The sequence below is a fragment of the Geotrypetes seraphini genome, chromosome 6 (genome assembly GCF_902459505.1).
Source record: "Geotrypetes seraphini chromosome 6, aGeoSer1.1, whole genome shotgun sequence".
NCBI lineage: Eukaryota > Metazoa > Chordata > Amphibia > Gymnophiona > Dermophiidae > Geotrypetes > Geotrypetes seraphini.
The window spans coordinates 199,324,283-199,343,468 of record NC_047089.1 but is presented as its reverse complement, the minus strand read 5'-3'; the positions used below and the strand labels follow the sequence as shown (position 1 = coordinate 199,343,468).

At 42.1% G+C, this 19,186-nt stretch overlaps 1 protein-coding gene across 1 annotated transcript in view; it reads right to left on the bottom strand.

The window, feature by feature from the left end:
* LOC117362637 (zinc metalloproteinase-disintegrin-like VLAIP-A) overlaps positions 1 to 19,186 on the bottom strand; it is a 173,284-nt gene that overhangs the window by 43,446 nt on the left and 110,652 nt on the right. The window contains exons 14-15 of the mRNA XM_033949347.1: positions 7,039 to 7,234; positions 1,339 to 1,441 (exon numbers count right to left, since the gene is read on the bottom strand). Of these exons, the coding sequence (XP_033805238.1) occupies positions 1,339 to 1,441; positions 7,039 to 7,234 (299 nt within the window). The remainder of the gene's footprint in view (positions 1 to 1,338; positions 1,442 to 7,038; positions 7,235 to 19,186) is intronic.

Genomic DNA, 19,186 nt, shown 5'->3' with positions numbered 1-19,186 from the left:
CGTCCTGCTGATCTGATCGTCCAACTCGCTAAATCGTCCATCTCTATACCACATTTTTGTCCAAACTTTTCATCCAAGTCAAAAATGCCTAGAACAAGCCCTATTGGACATGGGAGGGGTCTAAAAAGTGATGGACTGAACACTCAGATATAGCACCTAAATAGTGGGGTACCATACAGGGCACTGCTGTGAACTTCACCAAAAAGGTACCTTGCATCATCTCACTACAGCTCCCTTATAGGTCATGATGAGCCCCCCAAACCACCTCCAGAATCCCCTAGACCCACTTATCTACCACCCTAATAGCCCTTATGGTTGCAGGAGCCACTTATATGCCAGTACAAAAGGGTTTTGGGGGTGTATAGGGGAGTGCACGTGTTTCAGTATCAATGCAGGGATTACAGGGGCTTATGGGCATGGGTCCTCCTCTCCATGGGTCCCTAACCCACCCCCAAGATGGCTTAAGATGCCTCTGTGCAGCACGACTAGGCTTTCCTATGCCAGGCAATGATGTTCTGGAGGCACAATTTTTAAGTTGTGATTAATATTTTTATGGGGGTGGGGGGAGGGTTGGTGATCACTGGGGTAGTGTGTGGGGGTCTGTATTATGTGTTTGTAGTGCTTACTGGTCACTTTAGGTGGGTTTTTGTGACTTAGACCATGTTTTAACTGGTCTAAGTCACAACGTCCAAGTTCCGTTGATCCTGTGCTGTATAACATTCGGTTAAACATGCAGTACAACTAAGTCTAAGCCTGCCCATGTCCCGCCCAAATCCCACCCTCGACACTCCTCCTGAAACGCCCCATTTAACTATGGTCGTTCAGCAGCACTATGAAGGCCTAGGTCATTTAGAAATACGTCCAAAACCCGTTTCCATTATCAGCACTTGGACGTATTTTGACAATGTTCGTCCAAGTGCCGACTTAGGCCGGTTTTTGGACATTTTTCTCTTTCGATTATGAGCCCCATAGCATTTTGTATTAAAGTTTTTGGGTTGTGGAACGAATCGTCTGAGTTTCCATTATTTCTTATAGGGAAATTTGCTTCGATAAACGACTGCTTTGGATTACAAGCATGCTTCTGGAAGGAATTATGCTCGCAAACCAAGGTTTTACTGTATTTCAAGAACACTTCCCCAGTTTTTAATAGTTTTATAGGTTGGACCATTAGATACAGGGCTGATACCAAATGAATTTTTATCAGGTACTCAATAGCCATCCAGTTCCTCATAAGCCCATTATTTAACATTTATATATATTCTCTCTCTTTGTTAATTCAAAATTACAAAAATGACTAAACAAAACTTAACTTTGAGAAAATCATAGGGAGGTACTGACTTGGTTTTACAGGGAACATATGAGCCTTCCGATTTATAGCAGAATCCATAATTAATTCCTTTCTTGTTCATCTCATAACAGCTATCAGAGCCTTTTACTGCACCTAAAAATTAACAACACATGCCTCAAACAATTAATCCATATAAAAACATGAAGGAAACAAGTTTGGAAGCAACAGCATAAGTGAATAAGGCTAGGAAACATCTAAAAAGTGGTATTAATATATATATTTTCTTTTCTAAATTGCCATTTATACTTGTGTCCTGGTGGTGGCAGGGAAAACACATATAATGTTTGCTAGGTTACATGCATGTGCATCCAGCTCCATCCCCAGGTCTGCTTACATGTATAAAATGTACAACTTAACCATAAAAAGGAAAGGGGGACTGTTTATTATCATGTAAACATAACTTCATTAGCAAATTGTGCTCATGTGCCTCAAATCTCCACCCTTCCTTCAATTTCTCCTCAGAGCCTCTACTAAGTAGCCAACTCCTAAATTGTAACTTCCTGGAAATGTCAAGTTATCTTCTAATGCTTAGAACTGCAAGGTTCAGGCAGAATAGAAGTCACTAATGTAATGTAATGTAACTTATATTAGACCAGGCTCAATATTATCAGAAGAAAAAAGCCTCAAAACTTTTGTCTGTTTTTTTTTAAACATGAAAATTAGTTCTTCTAGAAGTTCTGAGGTTTTTTTCTTCCTGAGAATATGAAGCCTGGTCTTATATGTATAAGCAAGGTAGTGAGTGCAGTTTGCTAAGGAGCTGTTATGTTTATGTGTATAAAAGTAAACAAAAACAAAAACTGTAGATACAGATGTTCTGGAGATAATTTATTAAAGACTGAAATATAAAACCATGAAAATTAAATTTAAAAAGTACAATGCTAAAAAATATAGTGATAAAAACCCGGACACTCTGGGGTTCATAATAAAAAAAAAAACACATCTAAAAAGTGTCCTAAATGGCTATTTAGACGATCAAAAAGTCTGATCGTCCAAGTACCCATAACCAAAGCTGGTTTTTAGACGCATCTAAAACCAGCTTAGGCTTTTCCCCTGCCTCTAAACGCACAGAGAGAAAAGAGGCATGCTTAGAGGAGGGGAAAGGGCGGGCGGTGGGTGGGAGGTGGGCCGACCTACACCTAGGCGTGCAGCAGGTATAACCAAAACATTTGACAGGTTGCCTAGTTGGCACTTATACCTTTTTGACTTAGACGAAGTCAAACCAGGTCTAAGTGCCGAAAAAGGGGCCGCTGAGCTGATGGCCGCTGGCGCGATCAGTTCAGCGGCCAGGCAACTTACCCACCCAACCACTGCAACCATCGCGGCAGGAGAGATGCCCAACCCGACCCATGTGCTTAAGGCCCCGCCCACAGGAGAAGCCTAAGGCTCCCGGGCCTATTCTAATTGGCCCAGGCACCTCAGGCCCCACCTGTGAGCGGGGTTTCAGCCGCCTGAGCCAATCCGGCCCCATTCTGGAGTCGGCTGGCCTGCTGGACGGGCGGGCTTGGCACCCGTCCGTCTGGCCAACGTTGAAAGGTATGGGGATGGGGGGTGGGGGGTCATGGGGCAGCCGGGGGGGTCGAGGGTCAGCAGGGGGGGCGATCAGGGGTTCGTGGGGGGGGGCGGGCATTGGGGGGGTGGGGGGTTGTGTCGAGGGCAGGAAAGCCTGGAATCCCTCCTGCCCATATTGTAGTGGGGGTGGGGGGTAGGGGGTCGCCAGGGCCAGGAGGGCTAGGGCTCCCTCCTGGCCAGATCCAGTCGGGGGGGGGGGGGTTGCCGTGGCCAGGAGGGTTTGGGCTCCCTCCTGGCCCGATCATACTCGGCGGGGGGGTGAGGCACGATCGCCGGGGCAAGAGGGATTGGACTCCCTCTTGCCCCGATGTCGTCGGGGGGTGCCGCGGGTGCCCAGGGCAGGGGGGCTCGGGTTCCCTCCTGCCCCGATGTTGTGTGTGTGTGTGTGTGTGGGGGGAGGGATTCTGTAACCGGTGTTGTTTTTGACAGACACCGGTTACAGAATCCAGCTTTTAGGCGAAGGACTGGCTCCTCCTTCGCCTAAAAGCCCTTGTGTTGGACGTTTTGGGCTTATGCGTTTTTTGAGTTCATTATGGGGTATAAGTGTAGACATCATGGGGGTGTACTTGTAGACGTAGTGGTTGGCTGGGCGTTTAAACAGCTGAATGTAGAGGCAGGCCATTATCAAAACAAGGACGTTTGTCTTGGTTATGGACACTTTCCCTGCTTCTGTTTTCAACATTTAAGGCCTTAGGCCAAAAAGCGACTTAGACGATTTTTTTGATTATGCCCCTCCACATTTTTTAGCACTGTACTTTTATAATTGAATGTTCATGGTTTTATATGTCAGTGTTTAATAAATTATCTCCAGAACATCTGTATCCACAGTTTTTGTTTTCATCAGTGGATTGTTTCCACTGTGGATCATCGGGTCTCCCCATACATAGAATTGCTTCCTATCTATACTTTTATAGGTGTACGTATATGATGGATGATTTTGCAAAATGCTCTAAAATTATCCACAAATGGCCTGATTCAATATATAGTGCCTCCCCCCCCAAATTGGCACCAGTTACAACAGTGTTTACTGCGCTTCTATAAAAGGCATGCACACCTTATAGAATCATGCTTATTGCCAGTGCATGTCATAACTTTTAGGCGCACCCATTTAAGCCGAGGAAAACCAGGCCTAAATACTTACACCTAAGTTGTGCATGGATCATATGAATTCGATGTCAGTCCACCCATGCTTCTCGCTTGGCCATGCTCCCTTTTCAGATTCACACATTAGAACTGACGAGCATCACTTTAAAGAAAGTGCCTACAAAAGCTTCTAATTAGTGCCAATTAGCATCAATTATGAGGTGTTAATTACCAGTTATCTGAGCCAATTGGTCTTGTCAAAAAATTAAGTTGTGCACACAAATTTGTCTGTGCCCATAACTTATGGCGCTATAAATAAATTTGCGGGAAAGTCATATAAAGCTAAAGCACACTTGTGCAAACATGAAGATTAATTTTGCTTAGTTTACAAAGTACTGGTTGTACCCTTAGGTTTCACCTCTCAAAAGATTTACAACATCCCCATGAGCATAAGAACATAAGAATAGCCTTAATGGGTCAGACCAATGGTCCATCAAGCCCAGTAGCCTGTTCTCATGGTGGCCAATCCAGGTCACTAGTACCTGGCCAAAACCCAAGGTGTAGCAATATTCCATGCTACCAATACAGGGCAAGCAGTGGCTTCCCCTTTGTCTTTCTCAATAACAGACTATGGACTTTTCCTCCAGGAACTTGTCCAAACCTTTCTTAAAACCAGCAGATACTACAAAAATCCATGGTAGTGTACTGTGGAAGTTGTGACAACATGCAGACCTCAACTTGAATCTACTCTATTCTGGCACCTTCCATCAACTACAGGTTTCTGAGGTATAGTATTTTTTCTTTATGCTATGGAGGGTTTGCTTTATTTTACCAAATCATCTGGAAGCAGGTTACAATGGAAAAATAAAATGCAAACAGTACAAGATAAAAAGCAAAAATTCAGAACTGTAGCAGCCTTCGTAGTAAAAGGGAAGTGCATTTGTTAATGCTCATTCAGCTTGTTTAAGGCACCTTAAAAAAAAGAGCACATGCAAAATCAATTCAGCAAGTGAAGGAGTGGTTTAGTGGTTAGGGTTGTAGCCTCAGCACCCTGAGGTTGTAGATTCAAGTCCAGCACTGTTCCTTTTGACCCTGGATAATTCACTTAACATGCAATTGCTCCAGGTACATAGTCAGATTGTGAGCCCACCAGGACAGATAGGGAGAAAAACTTGAGTACCTGAAGGTAAACCACTTAGGCTATAAGTGGTGTATAAATATTAAAATAAATAAATGTGCGTAGTAGAATACCACATATTAAAATGTTGTAATGTGGGTTAAAAAATAAATAAGGGAAAAGAAACAAACAAAAAAATAATAATCAAGAATTAGGTGGTGATGGTAGTATTGATGGTGGGGGGGTCGGGTGGGGGGGGGGTTCAATGTCTTTGAATATTTTCCCTCTGTTGTAGATACAAAAAGGTGCAATCAGCAAAAAAATGGGAAATTTGTACATTGTTCCTGGTAATAAAAAAAAATCAGTCATCCATAGGAACCTTCATCTATCCTATCACTTCCTACTCCCATTATTTCTCCTCTGCTACCTTTAGATTCCAGATTTCCAGGGAAAAGAAACAAACAAAAAAATAATAATCAAGAATTAGGTGGTGATGGTAGTATTGGTGGTGGTGGGGGGGGGTCGGGTGGGGGGGTTCAATGTCTTTGAATATTTTCCCTCTGTTGTAGATACAAAAAGGTGCAATCAGCAAAAAAATGGGAAATTTGTACATTGTTCCTGGTAATAAAAAAAAATCAGTCATCCATAGGAACCTTCATCTATCCTATCACTTCCTACTCCCATTATTTCTCCTCTGCTACCTTTAGATTCCAGTGGTTTTCTCTGTGATGTGACCCCACCTTGAATACTATTCAGTTCTGGTCAATGTATCTCAAAAAAGATATAGTGGAAAAGATATAGTAGAATTAGAAAAGGTTCAAAGAACAGCAACCAAGATGATAAAGGAGATGGAAATCATCTCGTATGAGGAAAGACTAAAGAAGTTAGGGCTCTTCAGCTTGGAAAAGAGAAAATAGTAGTGCTCTGCTTTTTGGAAGTGGGAGGAGTCCACACAGTGTGCATGATAGCTTCACTATTGCTATGACATCAGAGGCCTGCCTGCTGAATCTCTGTACTTAGACAGATTCAGTGAACGCAGCGGGGATCAGTGTATCCGGCGAAATGCAGGCCACATTGGATGACTGAAAGTAATAAGCAACGGCCTTGTTTACTTTAGAGCAGAAGCTAAGCACTTTAAGCTCTTAAAGCTGGAAATGAATTGAATAAAATTCAAAAAAGTCTCTCTTGCCATATACAATCAAGAATGCAAAGAACCAATCAATGATATTTAAACACTGGGGATATCTCAGAACGCTACTCAGATGATTTTCTGTCTAGCGTAGCGTAGTAGTGTTTAAATATCATTGATTGGTTCTTTGCATTCTTGATTGTATATGGCAAGAGAGACTTTTTTGAATTTCATTTGATTGCTTGCCATTTAGCCTATTTATTAGGAAATGAATTGATGCAGTTTACAGCAATAATGCACTTCAACATAGCACTTAAAAGCACTAGTGCACTTTTCTAAGATAAGTAAAAAAAAATTTAATCTGTCGTTTTTGTGTTCTGAAATAAGCTGTGAGGTTCTTTAGTATCAAAAATTCAAATGGTTTAGTTTAGTATGAATTGAGCAATTTTATTTAGATGAATTTTTATATTAATAGAAGAGTAATGAATTAAAGAAATAAATTAATTAATTGAGTTAAAGGTAGGGAGGATAGTTTTCAAGCCGATGATGCAAGAAGGAGTAAGAGAACAGATCTGTCTGTCTCTTTGAGAAAACCCAGAATTGGTAAAACTCCATGATCCGAGGCTTGTTCCTTTATATAAAAAAAAGACCTTCAGTGTCATTTTGGTCTATCTTGGTGGTCTTCTTTTTGTGTTTGAATATAGCTATGCCATCTTGCTAGAATCCCTTACAATTTTAATTAAATCCATAGGATTTCCATGATGTGTCTCGGCTTCTTGCCTTTACACTTACCTGCTCCCCACAGTTTACCGCACTGGCTGTCTAGGTAAGAGCACTTTCCCATGTAACAGTATCCCTCTTCATTTTTGCATGGGTACCCATTAACGCGGAAACTATCAGATACACAGTAGGGTGAGTCACCGTTACACATGTCGACAATGTCGCAGTCATCTTTGGCTGGTCTGCACACTTTCCCAGCGCTCACAATCTGCAGACAAGAATAGATAATAGGTGATGGCTTTACAGAGCACTACCTGCTAGGAACTTTTCTGCTATAGAAATAGCCATGATTTTTTAATTTTCAGCCATGTCTGTTTCACACTGAGCACAGAACTGGCATAGTTAGAGGCTTCTGACAGAGAGAGAGAGGGAGGGAGAAAGAGAGAGACTCTTACTTTGGTTATAAGGATGTATGAGCTAAGTGGCATTCACTTATTCCACAACAAAACAACAGGAACAAGCATAGGAATAGCATGGGAGTAAAAAGATATATGAGGGGGTGCTGGAACGTTCTCAGCCCAACCAAGAAGAGAATGATGTGAACATGGTTCAATCAATGATCTGAAACAATGTCAAAAATATAGAATTTTGTTTCTGCAAATTGGCACTTAACGAAATATGATAACACTCTTTTCAGCTACAGTGGCATAATAATGCTCAGAATTTAGGAAGTATAGGGCTGAGAACTTTTCAGCACCCCCTTATAAGTACAGATGTGTAAAAAAACGATGAAAGTAATAAATGTATATATAAGACTATGGTTGCCATGCTTTGTCAAACACTGTTTGTCATGCTATGTCACATCATACCATGTTTGCCATGTTACACTTTACCCTGCTTGTTATGTAACCCATTCTGAGCTCTCCTGGGAGGACGGAATATAAAAACAAATGAATAAATAATAAATTCAGCAATGTAATTGATTTGTCATAGGAAATTACTGCCATACTGTTAGATGAGTGCTCATCAGTGGTGTAGTAAGGAAGAAGGCGGTCCACCCCAGGTGCCATCTTGCTCGGGGCGCCGGCACCCATCCTCTTCTCTATCCTCTCCCACTCCTCCCTCTGTCGCACATGTACCCTCCTTCCCCTATACCTTTTTAACTTTGGCGTGAGCAGCCACCATCTTGCTGCCCACATCGGCTTTGGCGCTCTCTCTGACGTCACTTCTGGGACCTGCGCCTAGGAAGTGACATCGGAGAGAGCGCCGAAGCTGACGCAGGCAGTAAGTTGGTGGCTGCTTGTGCTGAAGTTAAAAAGGTACGGGGAAAGGGCACGTGCGCGCACGCCACGGGGCGGGGAAGGGGCCGGGGGAGGGGTGCCACTGCCCTGGGCACCGCTCACCTTCGCTACACCAATGCTGCTCATTGTAAGTTTGATCATGTGACGCCACTGCCCTTCAACCTTTATTGGCTCCTGGTATATTTTAGAGTCCAGTTCAAGTGGGCCCGTGTTGTTTTTAAAATTCTTCTTGGCATTTTTACTCCCTTAGTTCCTTTATTTTGGAATCTTTATAGATTCTCTTTTGCAAGAGGCGATCAACAACTTAAGCTTTCCTGCCCATCTAGTAAAGGTATCAAAAGAATCAAGATTTTTGTCCTCTCTCTGTCCTTCAAGTTCACACAATTTTGGAATGATCTACCACTTTTCCTGAGAAGCACTGGTTCCCTTTTTTCTTTTCGTAAGGCTTTGAAAACTATTCTGTTTATTAAACACTTTGGTAATTAATCCTTTTTGAGATCCCTTTCAGCTTAATCTAACTATTGGAAACCGAGTCAGGCTCTCTTAGATTGAAGTCTCGGTATACAGAATCAAATATTAGATTAGATCAGATTTCTTTGAAACAGATGCATTTAATAAAATATTAATACATGAATAAGTATAAGATCATACCCATTTTCAGGAAATATCAGGTAAGCATAGCGATGCAACTGAATACAGGTGTAGAAAACAGGCTAACTTCTTACCATGTATGGAAGTTTATAATGTGAGAATGTCACATGTAAATTTGTGATTTAATGCTAATATAAGTAATTGATCTCAGATAAACACCAGTCTAGTATCCAGCCTTACCAGAAAAATTGCTAGAGCTGTAATTGCCACTCTGTGCACAGTATCCAACTTTTGTTTTTAGGGCTGCAACTCCTTCTCCTATAGTTAGGTGACCAAAGGGTGCCTGGCAGACTATTCTATAAGGAAATACAGGCACCTGCCTTCCTGTGTAGAACACTAGTGGAAGGTGGCAAACGGTAGTGGTCAATGGGGATCGCTCTGAGGAAAGCAATATTACCAAGGGGTGCCTCAAGGTTCGGTTCTTGGGCCTGTTCTTTTTAGAAAACAGCAAAAAAGCAGCATTGGAGATGTCACAGCCAACTGATGATCACGAGCCTTTTATTCCTATATAATAAAACTCTAGAGCGCGCATGCGCTCTTGAAAAATCGTGATCCCTGGCGCCGTGTTTTCTGATCCGTGGCCGCGTTCCATTTTAGAACGCGGCCAGGGATCACTCTGGCCCCTCCCCTCCTCATTCACCAATCCGAAGCAAGCTCCTCACAAACCGGAAGCAAGCACCTCACCTCCCGCCCTCGCTCACCGCTGCCGCTGATCCTTTTCTTCTGGCCAGCCTGCGATCATGGCCGGCTTTGGCGGGCCTCGCAGGCCATTTTCCGGCCTCGGTGGCACGTTCCCTCTGACGCACGGGATCACGTCGGGAGGGAGCGTGCTTCCGGGTTGGGGAGCGGCCTGTGAGGTTCGCTGGGGCCGGCCACCACTATCGCGGCCTGGAGCAGGCCAGAAGACGCCGGGATGCAGGGAGAGTAAGCAGGGGAATCAATACAGGGGGCCAGAAGGAGAGGGAAAGGGGGCTGCTTTGGGGGGAGGGGTGTACTGAGGGGAGACAGAAGGGGCCATGGAGAGACAGGGAGAGGGAAAGGGGGCTGCTATGGGGGAGGGGTGTGCTGGGGGGAGACAGAAGGGGCCATGGAGAGATAGGGAGAGGGAAAAGGGGGCTGCTATGGGGGAGGGGTGTGCTGTGGACAGACAGGTTTGCTCTGGGGGAAGACAGAAGGGGCCATGGAGAGACAGTTAGGGAGAAGGAAAGGGGCTGCTTTTGGGGGTAGGGGTGTGCTTAGGGCAAACAGCTTTGCTCTGGGGGGAAAACAGAAGAGGGCCATGGAGAGACAGTTAGGGAGAGGGAAAGGGGGCTGCTTTGGGGGGAGGGGTGTGCTGGAGGCAGACAGCTTTGCTCGGGGGGGGGGGGGGGGGGGGGAGACAGAAGGACACAGACAGCGGCCAAGGAGAGAGAGATAAAGAAACACAGACAGACACACATATATTCTAGCACCCATTAATGTAACGGGCTTAACGACTAGTTTGATAATAAACAATTAAAATGTATAAAAACAAACAAATTCCCGACTAGGATCCAAGTTTCGGTGACAGCTTCGTCTTTCTCAGGGGACAGTATCAAACGTGTTGGCGTCTCTACTTCGCAAATGAAGTGCCAAAAGTAGAGACGCCGACACGTTTGATACTGTTCCCTGACGAAGGCTACGCTGTTGCCCAAACTTGGATCCTAGTTGTTTGTTTTTATACATTTTAATTGTTTATTATCAAATAAAAATGACTAGTGATCATCAGCGCCTCTTTTTTGCTGTTTTCTTCATAGTAGTCCGAGGCTTTGTCTCTTCTTTTTTTTGGTTCTTCTGTTCTTTTAACAATTTTGTAAGTGATATTGCTGAAGGGCTGTCTGAAAGGATTTGCCTCTTTGTGGATGTAACCAAAATCTGCAATAGAGTAGACACCCTGATGGTGTAGAGAACATGAAGAAGGACCTAAGATTTAACGCTAAGAAATGTAAGGCCATGCATTTGGGCTGCATATGATGATCTTAAGGTGGCCAAACAGGTTGAAAAGGCAAAGGTGAAAGCCAGAAGGATGCTTGGGTGCACAGGGAGAGGAATGACAAGTAGAAAAAAGGAGGAATTGATGCCCCTGTATACAACTCTGGTGAGACCTCATTTAAAATATTGTGAACAATTCTGGAGACCGCATCAAAAAGATACAGACAGGATAGAGTCAGTCCAGTGGAAGGCTACTAAAATGGTCGGTGGTCTACATCATAAGATGTACGGGGACAGACTTAAAGATCTCAATATATATACTTTGAAGGAAAGGTGAGATATGACAGAAACTTTTTAAATACCCATGTGGTGTAAAGACGCATGAAGCAAGTTTCTTTCAGCTGAAAGGAAACTCCTCCAGAGTGAGAGGGCATAGGATGAAGTTAAGAGGCGATAGGCTCAGGAGTAATCTAAGGAAATACTTTTTTTGCAGAAAGGGTGGTAAATGTGTGGAATAGTCTCGTGGTAGAGATGATAGAGACAAAGACTGTGTCTGAATTCAAGAAAGTGTGGAACAAGCTCATGGGATCTCTTAGGGAGAGAAGGAGATAGTGGATGTGGTGGATGGGCCATTTGGTCTTTATCTGCCAATATGTTTCTATATTTCTAACTGTATATACACACATATGTACTTAGGTACAAACCCTTAGGCCAGTCATTGAGCTGGGGTAAATATGTGTTCTTATAGTCCATAACTTTATAGAATTCTATAAGTTACATGTGGGGCTGTGTGGTCAGCCCAGACACTACCCCTGTGTATGTGCATCTATAAACTGTGTGCTATTGAAGATGTGTGTAGTTGCACAATAACATTTAGACAGAACATTACCATATATGTGTATATGTGCACATACAGTAAATACTAGTATTCTAAATATTTGCATGTATAACTGGAATGTAAATGTTAGCACCCACTTTATAGAATCAGGCCAACTTTTTTTTTTAAGTTTGAGCCATTCAAGTTTTGCTTGGAGTGGAAATGCTCTCTACTCATTTGCAGCCTTATGTATCCGCATGGACATTGCATTCTGCTGCAGCTAGTGGTGCCTGACTTTAGTGCCTTCCATTTGGAGAGCACAAGAAAAAGTATGTCCACTGTTTCTGGACCACTGAATAAGAACATAAGATTTGCTACTGCTGGGTCAGACCAGTGGTCCATCGTGCCCAGCAGTACACTCACGCGGCACCCTTAGGTCAAAGACCAGTGCCGTATTTCAGTCTAGCCTTACTTGCGTAAGTTCTGTTCCAGTAGGAACTTATCCAACCTTGTCTTGAATCCCTGGAGGGTGCTTTCCCCCTATAACAGCCTCCAGAAGAGCTTTCCAGATTTCTACCACTCTCTGGGTGAATAAGAACTTCCTTACGTTTGTACAGAATCTTTTCTCTTATAACTTTAGCGAGTGCCCTCTCTTTCTCTTCAGCTTGGAGAAGGTGAACAATCTCTCTTTCTCTACTAAGTCAATTCCCTTCAATATCTTGAATGTTTCAATCATGTCCCCTTCTCTTTTCAAGGGAGAAGAGACCCAGCTTCTCTAGCCTCTCATTGTACAGCAACTCCCCCAGTCCCTTAACCATTTTTGTCGCTCTTCTCTGGAAACTTTCGAGTAGTACTATGTCCTTTTTCATGTACGGCGACCAGTGTTGGATGCAGTATTCTAGGTGGGGGCGTACCATGGCCTGGTATAATGGCATGATAACCTTTTCAGATCTGTTTCTGATCCACTTAATCATTCCTAGCATTCTTAATCATTCTTAGCATTCTGTTTGCCCTTTTCACCGCCACCGCACATTACACGGACAGTTTCATTGACTTGTCTACAAGTACTCCCAAGTCTCTTTCCTGGGGGCTCTCTCCAAGTATAGCACCGGACATCCTGTATTCGTGCATATGATTTTTGTTACCAACATGCATCACCTTGCACTTATCCACATTGAACCTCATTTGCCATTTCGCGGCCCATTCCTCGAGTGTATTTATGTCTCTTTGTAGGTCTTCACAATCCTTCAGTGTTCTCACTATGAATAACTTTGTATCGTCCGCAAATTTAATTACCTCACTCGTCGTGCCAATTTCTATGTCATTTATAAATATGTTGAAGAGCATAGGCCCGAGCACCGAACCCTGTGGCACTCCACTCGTGACACTTTTCCAGTCCAAGTATTGTCCATTCACCCCCAATCTCTGTTTTCTATCCGCCAACTAGTTTTTAATCCACATGAGTATATCACCCTTGATTCCATGGCTCGTAATTTTTTGAAGTAGACGTTCATGTGGAACCTTGTCGAACGCCTAAAGAAAATCTAGATAGACGACGTCGACCGGGTCACCTTTGTCTATCTGCCCATTTACTCCTTCGAAGAAGTGCAGTAAGTTTGTCAAGCAAGATCTTCCTTTGGTGAAGCCGTGCTGGCTGGTCCTCATCAGTTTGTGTCCGTCAAGGTGATCGATGAAGCGGTCCTTTATCAGCGCCTCTACCATCTTTCCCAGTAGATGACGGCAGATAAAGACCTGAATGATCCATCCAGTCTGCCCAACCTAATTCAATCAAAAAAAAGGTTTTTTTATTCTTCCTAGCTATTTCTTGGCAAGAATCCAAAGCTCTGCCCAGTACTGTGCTTAGGTTCCAACTACTGAAGTTTCCGTCAAAGCTCACTCCAGCCCATCTACACCATCCCAGCCATTGATGCCCTCCCCAGCCCATTCTCAACCAAATGGCCATATACAGACACAGACCGTGCAAGTCTGACCAGTACTGGCCTTAGTTCTTCACTATTAACTATTATTTTCTGATTCTAGATCCTCTGTGTTCATCCCATGCTTTTTTGAACTCTGTCACTGATTTCCTCTCCACCACCTCTCTCGGGAGCGCATTCCAGGCATCCACCACCCTCTCCCTAAAGAAGAATTTCCTTACATTGCTCTCGAGTCTACCACCCCTCAACCTCAAATTATGTCCTATGGTTTTACCATTTTCCTTTCTCTGGAAAAGATTTTGTTCTATGTTAATACCTTTCAAGTATTTGAATGTCTGAATCCTATCTCCCCTGTTCCTCCTTTCCTCTAGGGTATACATATTCAGGGCTTCCAGTCTCTCCTCATATGTCTTTTGGCGCAAATCTCCTATCATTTTCATTGCCCTCCTCTGGACCGCTTCAAGTCTTCTTATGTCCTTCACCAGATACAGTGACTTTTAAACGTCTTCTGAAAAAACACTTGTTGCACTTGGCATACCATTCACTCTGCCTGACTGTTACCTGTGGTGCAGCTTTTCTGGGTAGTTAATTTTGTGTATTTGCTTTTTGTGTGTATATATTTGTATGTTGTTTATTGCGTGTGTGTTTTTGCTCACTGTTTGTTCACTGTGTTCTGGGAAAAGAGGATTATAAATTAATAATACACTAAACTATTTTTATTCTATACACATGCAATACCTCTTTGAATTTTGTCACTGTTTTTGTCCTCACCCACAGAAGAGCTTGCCGAGGATCCACCATCCATTCAGTAGAAAAAGATTTCCTGATAATTGCTTTCAGGTCTCTCTCCTTGCCACTTCATTTTAATACCCTCTAGCTCTACTAGTAACTAATTTCAGGGTTTTTACAGTGTCTACAGTTGTCAGGTATAAAACTCTCTTAAACCTGTGCCCCTTGGGTTGGAGGCATCTGCAGTAATGTGCAGGAGGAGCTATTCTGCTGATTTGCCCCTATATACAATATGCTTGAGTACCTGCACAATTTGTAATCTGCATAGAATTGTAGGATATGTGGAATATTAAAAAAATAAAAAAATGTAACATATTCAAACAGGGGAAATGCTTTTTCTCTTGTGTTTTTGCTTACTATGTTTTTCTACTATTACTACTACTACTAGTATATCTATAGCGCTACAGACGCACGCAGCGCTGTACAGAGTCAAAAGGGGGAGAAAACAGACCCTGCTCAAGAGAGCTTACAATCTAAACAGACAAGACAGACAAAGAGGATGTTGTGGATACAGTTAAGGGGAACGATTAATCAGCTGGCTGGGATGGTGGGCAGAAGAGTAGGGTTAAGGATCGAAGGCTATATCATAAAGGTGGGTTTTCAGTCTGCTTTTAAACAAAGGATGGGAAGTGGATTGATAGAAAAGAGCCCATATTTGTAAAAAAGTTTGTCCAACAATAAAGAGAGCAAACTAAATTGTTCTATGAAGATTATTGCTGGGTGATATTTGAAAGGGCCTGGCAGACAATCACAGATTTGCAGGGGTGAGCAACTATGGATGACTTGCTGCAACAATCTAATCTTCCGTTAATATACCAGGTCATAATAATAATCAGTTTATATACCGCAAGGCCGTAAAGTTCTATGTGGTTTACAATAGTAAAAAAAAACTAACCAAAAAACCCAATAAAAGAAGTTGAATAGAACTAAAAAAGTTAAAAGCCAATAATTAGAGACACTAAAATGATCAAAATAGTGCATAATAAAATTTTTATGAATTAGCTGCCTAAATACATCGAAAACAGACTTGGGTGTGCTGGTGGATACAACAATGAAATTATCGGCACAATGTGCAGCGGCCTCAAAGAAAGCAAACAGAATGCTGGGCATCATTAAGAAAGGTATCACAACTAGGATAACAGAAGTTATCATGCTGCTGTATCGTGCGATGGTGCGCCCGCATCTGGAATACTGTGTCCAATTTTGGTCACCGTACCTCAAGAAGGACATGGCAATACTTGAGAGGGTCCAGAGAAGAGCAACGAAAATGATAAAAGGTATGGAAGACTGATCATACGCTGACAGGCTGGACAAGCTGGGGTTCTTCTCCCTGGAGAAGAGGAGACTTAGAGGAGACATGATAGAAACTTTCAAGATCATGAAGGGCGTAGAGAAGGTAGACAAGGATAGATTCTTCAGACAACGGGGAACCACAAGTACAAGAGGACACTCGGAGAAACTGGAAGGGGACAGGTTTAGAACCAATGCCAGGAGGTTTTTCTTCACTCAGAGGGTTGTGGACACATGGAACGCGCTCCCGGAGGAGGTGATTGGGCAGAATACACTACAGGGATTCAAAGAGGGATTGGATAGATTCCTGAAGGATAGGGGGATTGAGGGGCATAGAGAGAGGTAGATAGGTTATAGAAGGAGTATAGATAGAAAAATAAGGGGCTAGGGCTAAATCAAGAAAACCTTACAGGTCATGGACCTGATGGGCCGCCGCGGGTGTGGACTGCTGGGCGCGATGGACCCCTGGTCTGACCCAGCGGAGGCAACTTCTTATGTTCTTATGTCTCCTAAATTCCCCATAAGTGTTAGTATGCAAAAGCAATTGTTCTAAATCCTTACCCCATAACGCTGCTTGATATGAAAAAAGATTTTGATGATTTTTTTTAAGTTTACATCCTCTAACAGCTGGAAAAACAAAATTTAGATATGAGTTTCTCTTATGTCTGTTGGTTGCAAAATAGAAAAGCTCAATTATATATTTGGGAGTTAAACCAAACAAAGCCTTAAAACAGAAGCAACCAAACTTAAATTTCACCCGCGCCTCCATTGGCAGCCAATGCAGTACTCGATAGGAGGGTGTAATGTGATCATAGTTCTTAAACCTAAAAATCAGCCTGACCGCCGCATTTTGTACTATTCGCAATCATTGCATATTCTTCTGAGAAATTGCCAAATAGGCAATATTGCAGTAATCAAGCTGGCTTATTATAAGAGACTCTACCAAAACTCTAAGGGCTCTTTTACTAAGCTGCGATAGCATTTATAGCGTGTGCTAAACCCATGCTACGTGGCTAGAACTAACGCCAGCTCAATGCTGGTGTTAGCGTCTAGCAGACGCGCTAAAACCGCTATCGCAGCTTAGTAAAAGGAGCCATAAATGATGAAACATCAAAATACGCCCTAACGGACCGAAGCTTCCACAGAGTAAAGAAACCCTTTCTGACCAAAGAGTCCACCTGGTTCTTCATAGTCAAGCCCTGGTCCAGTATTATTCCCAAAACTTTAATGGTAGATTGAATAGGATAGCTGAATTTATTTATACGCAATGATGTTTTAGTATCAACCCAGCGTGGTGAAGCTACAAAAAACTTCATTTTTTCAGAGTTAAGCTTCAGTCTAAATTCAGTCATCCATTGCTCCATTAGACCTAATATTTCTGTTGCTTTTGGAATAACTTCAGAAAGAGAAATAGCAAATGGAATAATGATCGTAAAATCATCTGCATAACTAAACAGCTTTATCCCCAGCTGGGACAATTGCACACCTAATGATGACATATAAACGTTAAAGAGCAATGGGGACAATGGTGAATCTTGTGGAACGCCAGATGAATTATTCCAAATACCTGAAAGATCATTACTGAAACAAACTTGATAGGTGCGAGACATGAGAAAGCCTCTCCTCTAATACCAACGGTCCACTAAATCAAATGCAGAACTCATATCAAATTGCATGATCAAGGCATTAAGACCTTTACTAAACAAAGAACGTAAATTGTCCAAAATAGCTGCAATTACTGTCTCGGTACTAAATAAAGGTCTAAAACCAGATTGAGATTTATGCAAGAGAGAAAATTGATCAAAATATTCTATTAGTTGAGAATGGACCAATTGTTCCATAATTTTTACAAAAAATGGAATGGATGCTACTGGTCTATAATTAGTGATTAATGATAATGATTTTTTGGTTTTTTTTAGGATTGGAGTTATTCTAATATGACCATTATTAGTGAGGAATTTTCCATTCTTTAAATTATCAGTCAGATAATTCAACAAATTCAGTTTAAAATCTAATGGAGCTAATTTCATTATTTCCGGTGGACAATAGTCCAAAACACAATATGATTTAGCATATTTGTTATACAATTTAATATAATTATTCCATTCTAAATCATGAAAGGAGCTCCAAATCATATCCGCTTGTATTACATTTCCTTGCATAATAGGCATTTGATATTCATGAGTATCATTTATCGAGCAATTATTTCTTAGATTTTTAAATCAAAATGCTGAGCTAAATCATTTGCTAAAGGTAACATAATATTATGTATAGATTGAGTGTGACGTGTGGTATCAAATAAATTTGTAACCAAATTGAACAACTCTTTTGTATTGAAACCCATTGAACCCATATTAGATGAATCAATTTTAGTTGAATAAAATGCTTTACGTTTTTTTAAATCAATTGTTTGTAAATTTTTGTGTTGGATCTCCAATTATTCCGATCTAATAATTTTCCATTTTTTTTGCCAGATCCTTTCCAATCATCTTACTAATTGTTTCATTATCAAACCACTTATGTTTATTTGAACAATGGTTACTTTTTTGTTTAATCCCCTTGAGTGCTAACCCCAGAGTCCGATTAAACAAGCAGCTTCCTTCAAGTGAATACAGCAAGAACAAAGACATAGACATATAAATCTGCCCAAGCTTGTCCCAAAGCTGGTGAAACATGAACAACTTGTCTGAACCAGAAAGGAGAGAAGCCGCAGCATACCCTGACCAAAGTCAGCTGGAAATAAATTACCTCTAAAATACCATCTAAAATACATGTACTTGTTTCTATCCAATGGTCATCTCCCAAAGGAGCTCGGCTCAGTTCACAATTAATTCAATTTAGAAAGACATAATAGTAGGCCTAAAAGAGAGAGTGCTATTGGTGTATCATATCCAGAAACAGCATTGATGCTTAAAATTGAAGGAACAAAATTTAAAGTAAAAGAATAAAATATACTGTTATTACGGCACTTCAGTAGATGAACTTTTAAGATATAAGAACATAACATAAGAACATAAGAAGTTGCCTCCACTGAGGCAGACCAGAGGTCCATCTTGCCCAGCGGTCTGCTCCCACGGTGGCCCATCAGGCCCACTGTCTGAGCAGTGGTCCCTGACTAGCTCTACAACCTATCTCTACTCTTATTCCTATAACTTACCTCTACTCCTATCCCTATAACCCATCTCTACACCTATCTGTACTTCTCAATCTCTTTTTCCTCTAGGAACCTATCCAAACCTTCTTTGAATCCCTGTACAGTGCTCCTGGTGGATACATGGAATGTGCTTCCAGAGGCTGTGGTGGACAGGAGCACTGAACAGGGATTCAAAGAAGGTTTGGATAGGTTCCTAGAGGAAAAAGAGATTGAGGGGTACAGATAGGTGTAGAGATGGGTTATAGGGATAGGAGTAGAGGTAAGTTATAGGAATAAGAGTAGAGATAGGTTGTAGAGCTAGTCAGGGACCACTGCTCAGGCAGTGGGCCTG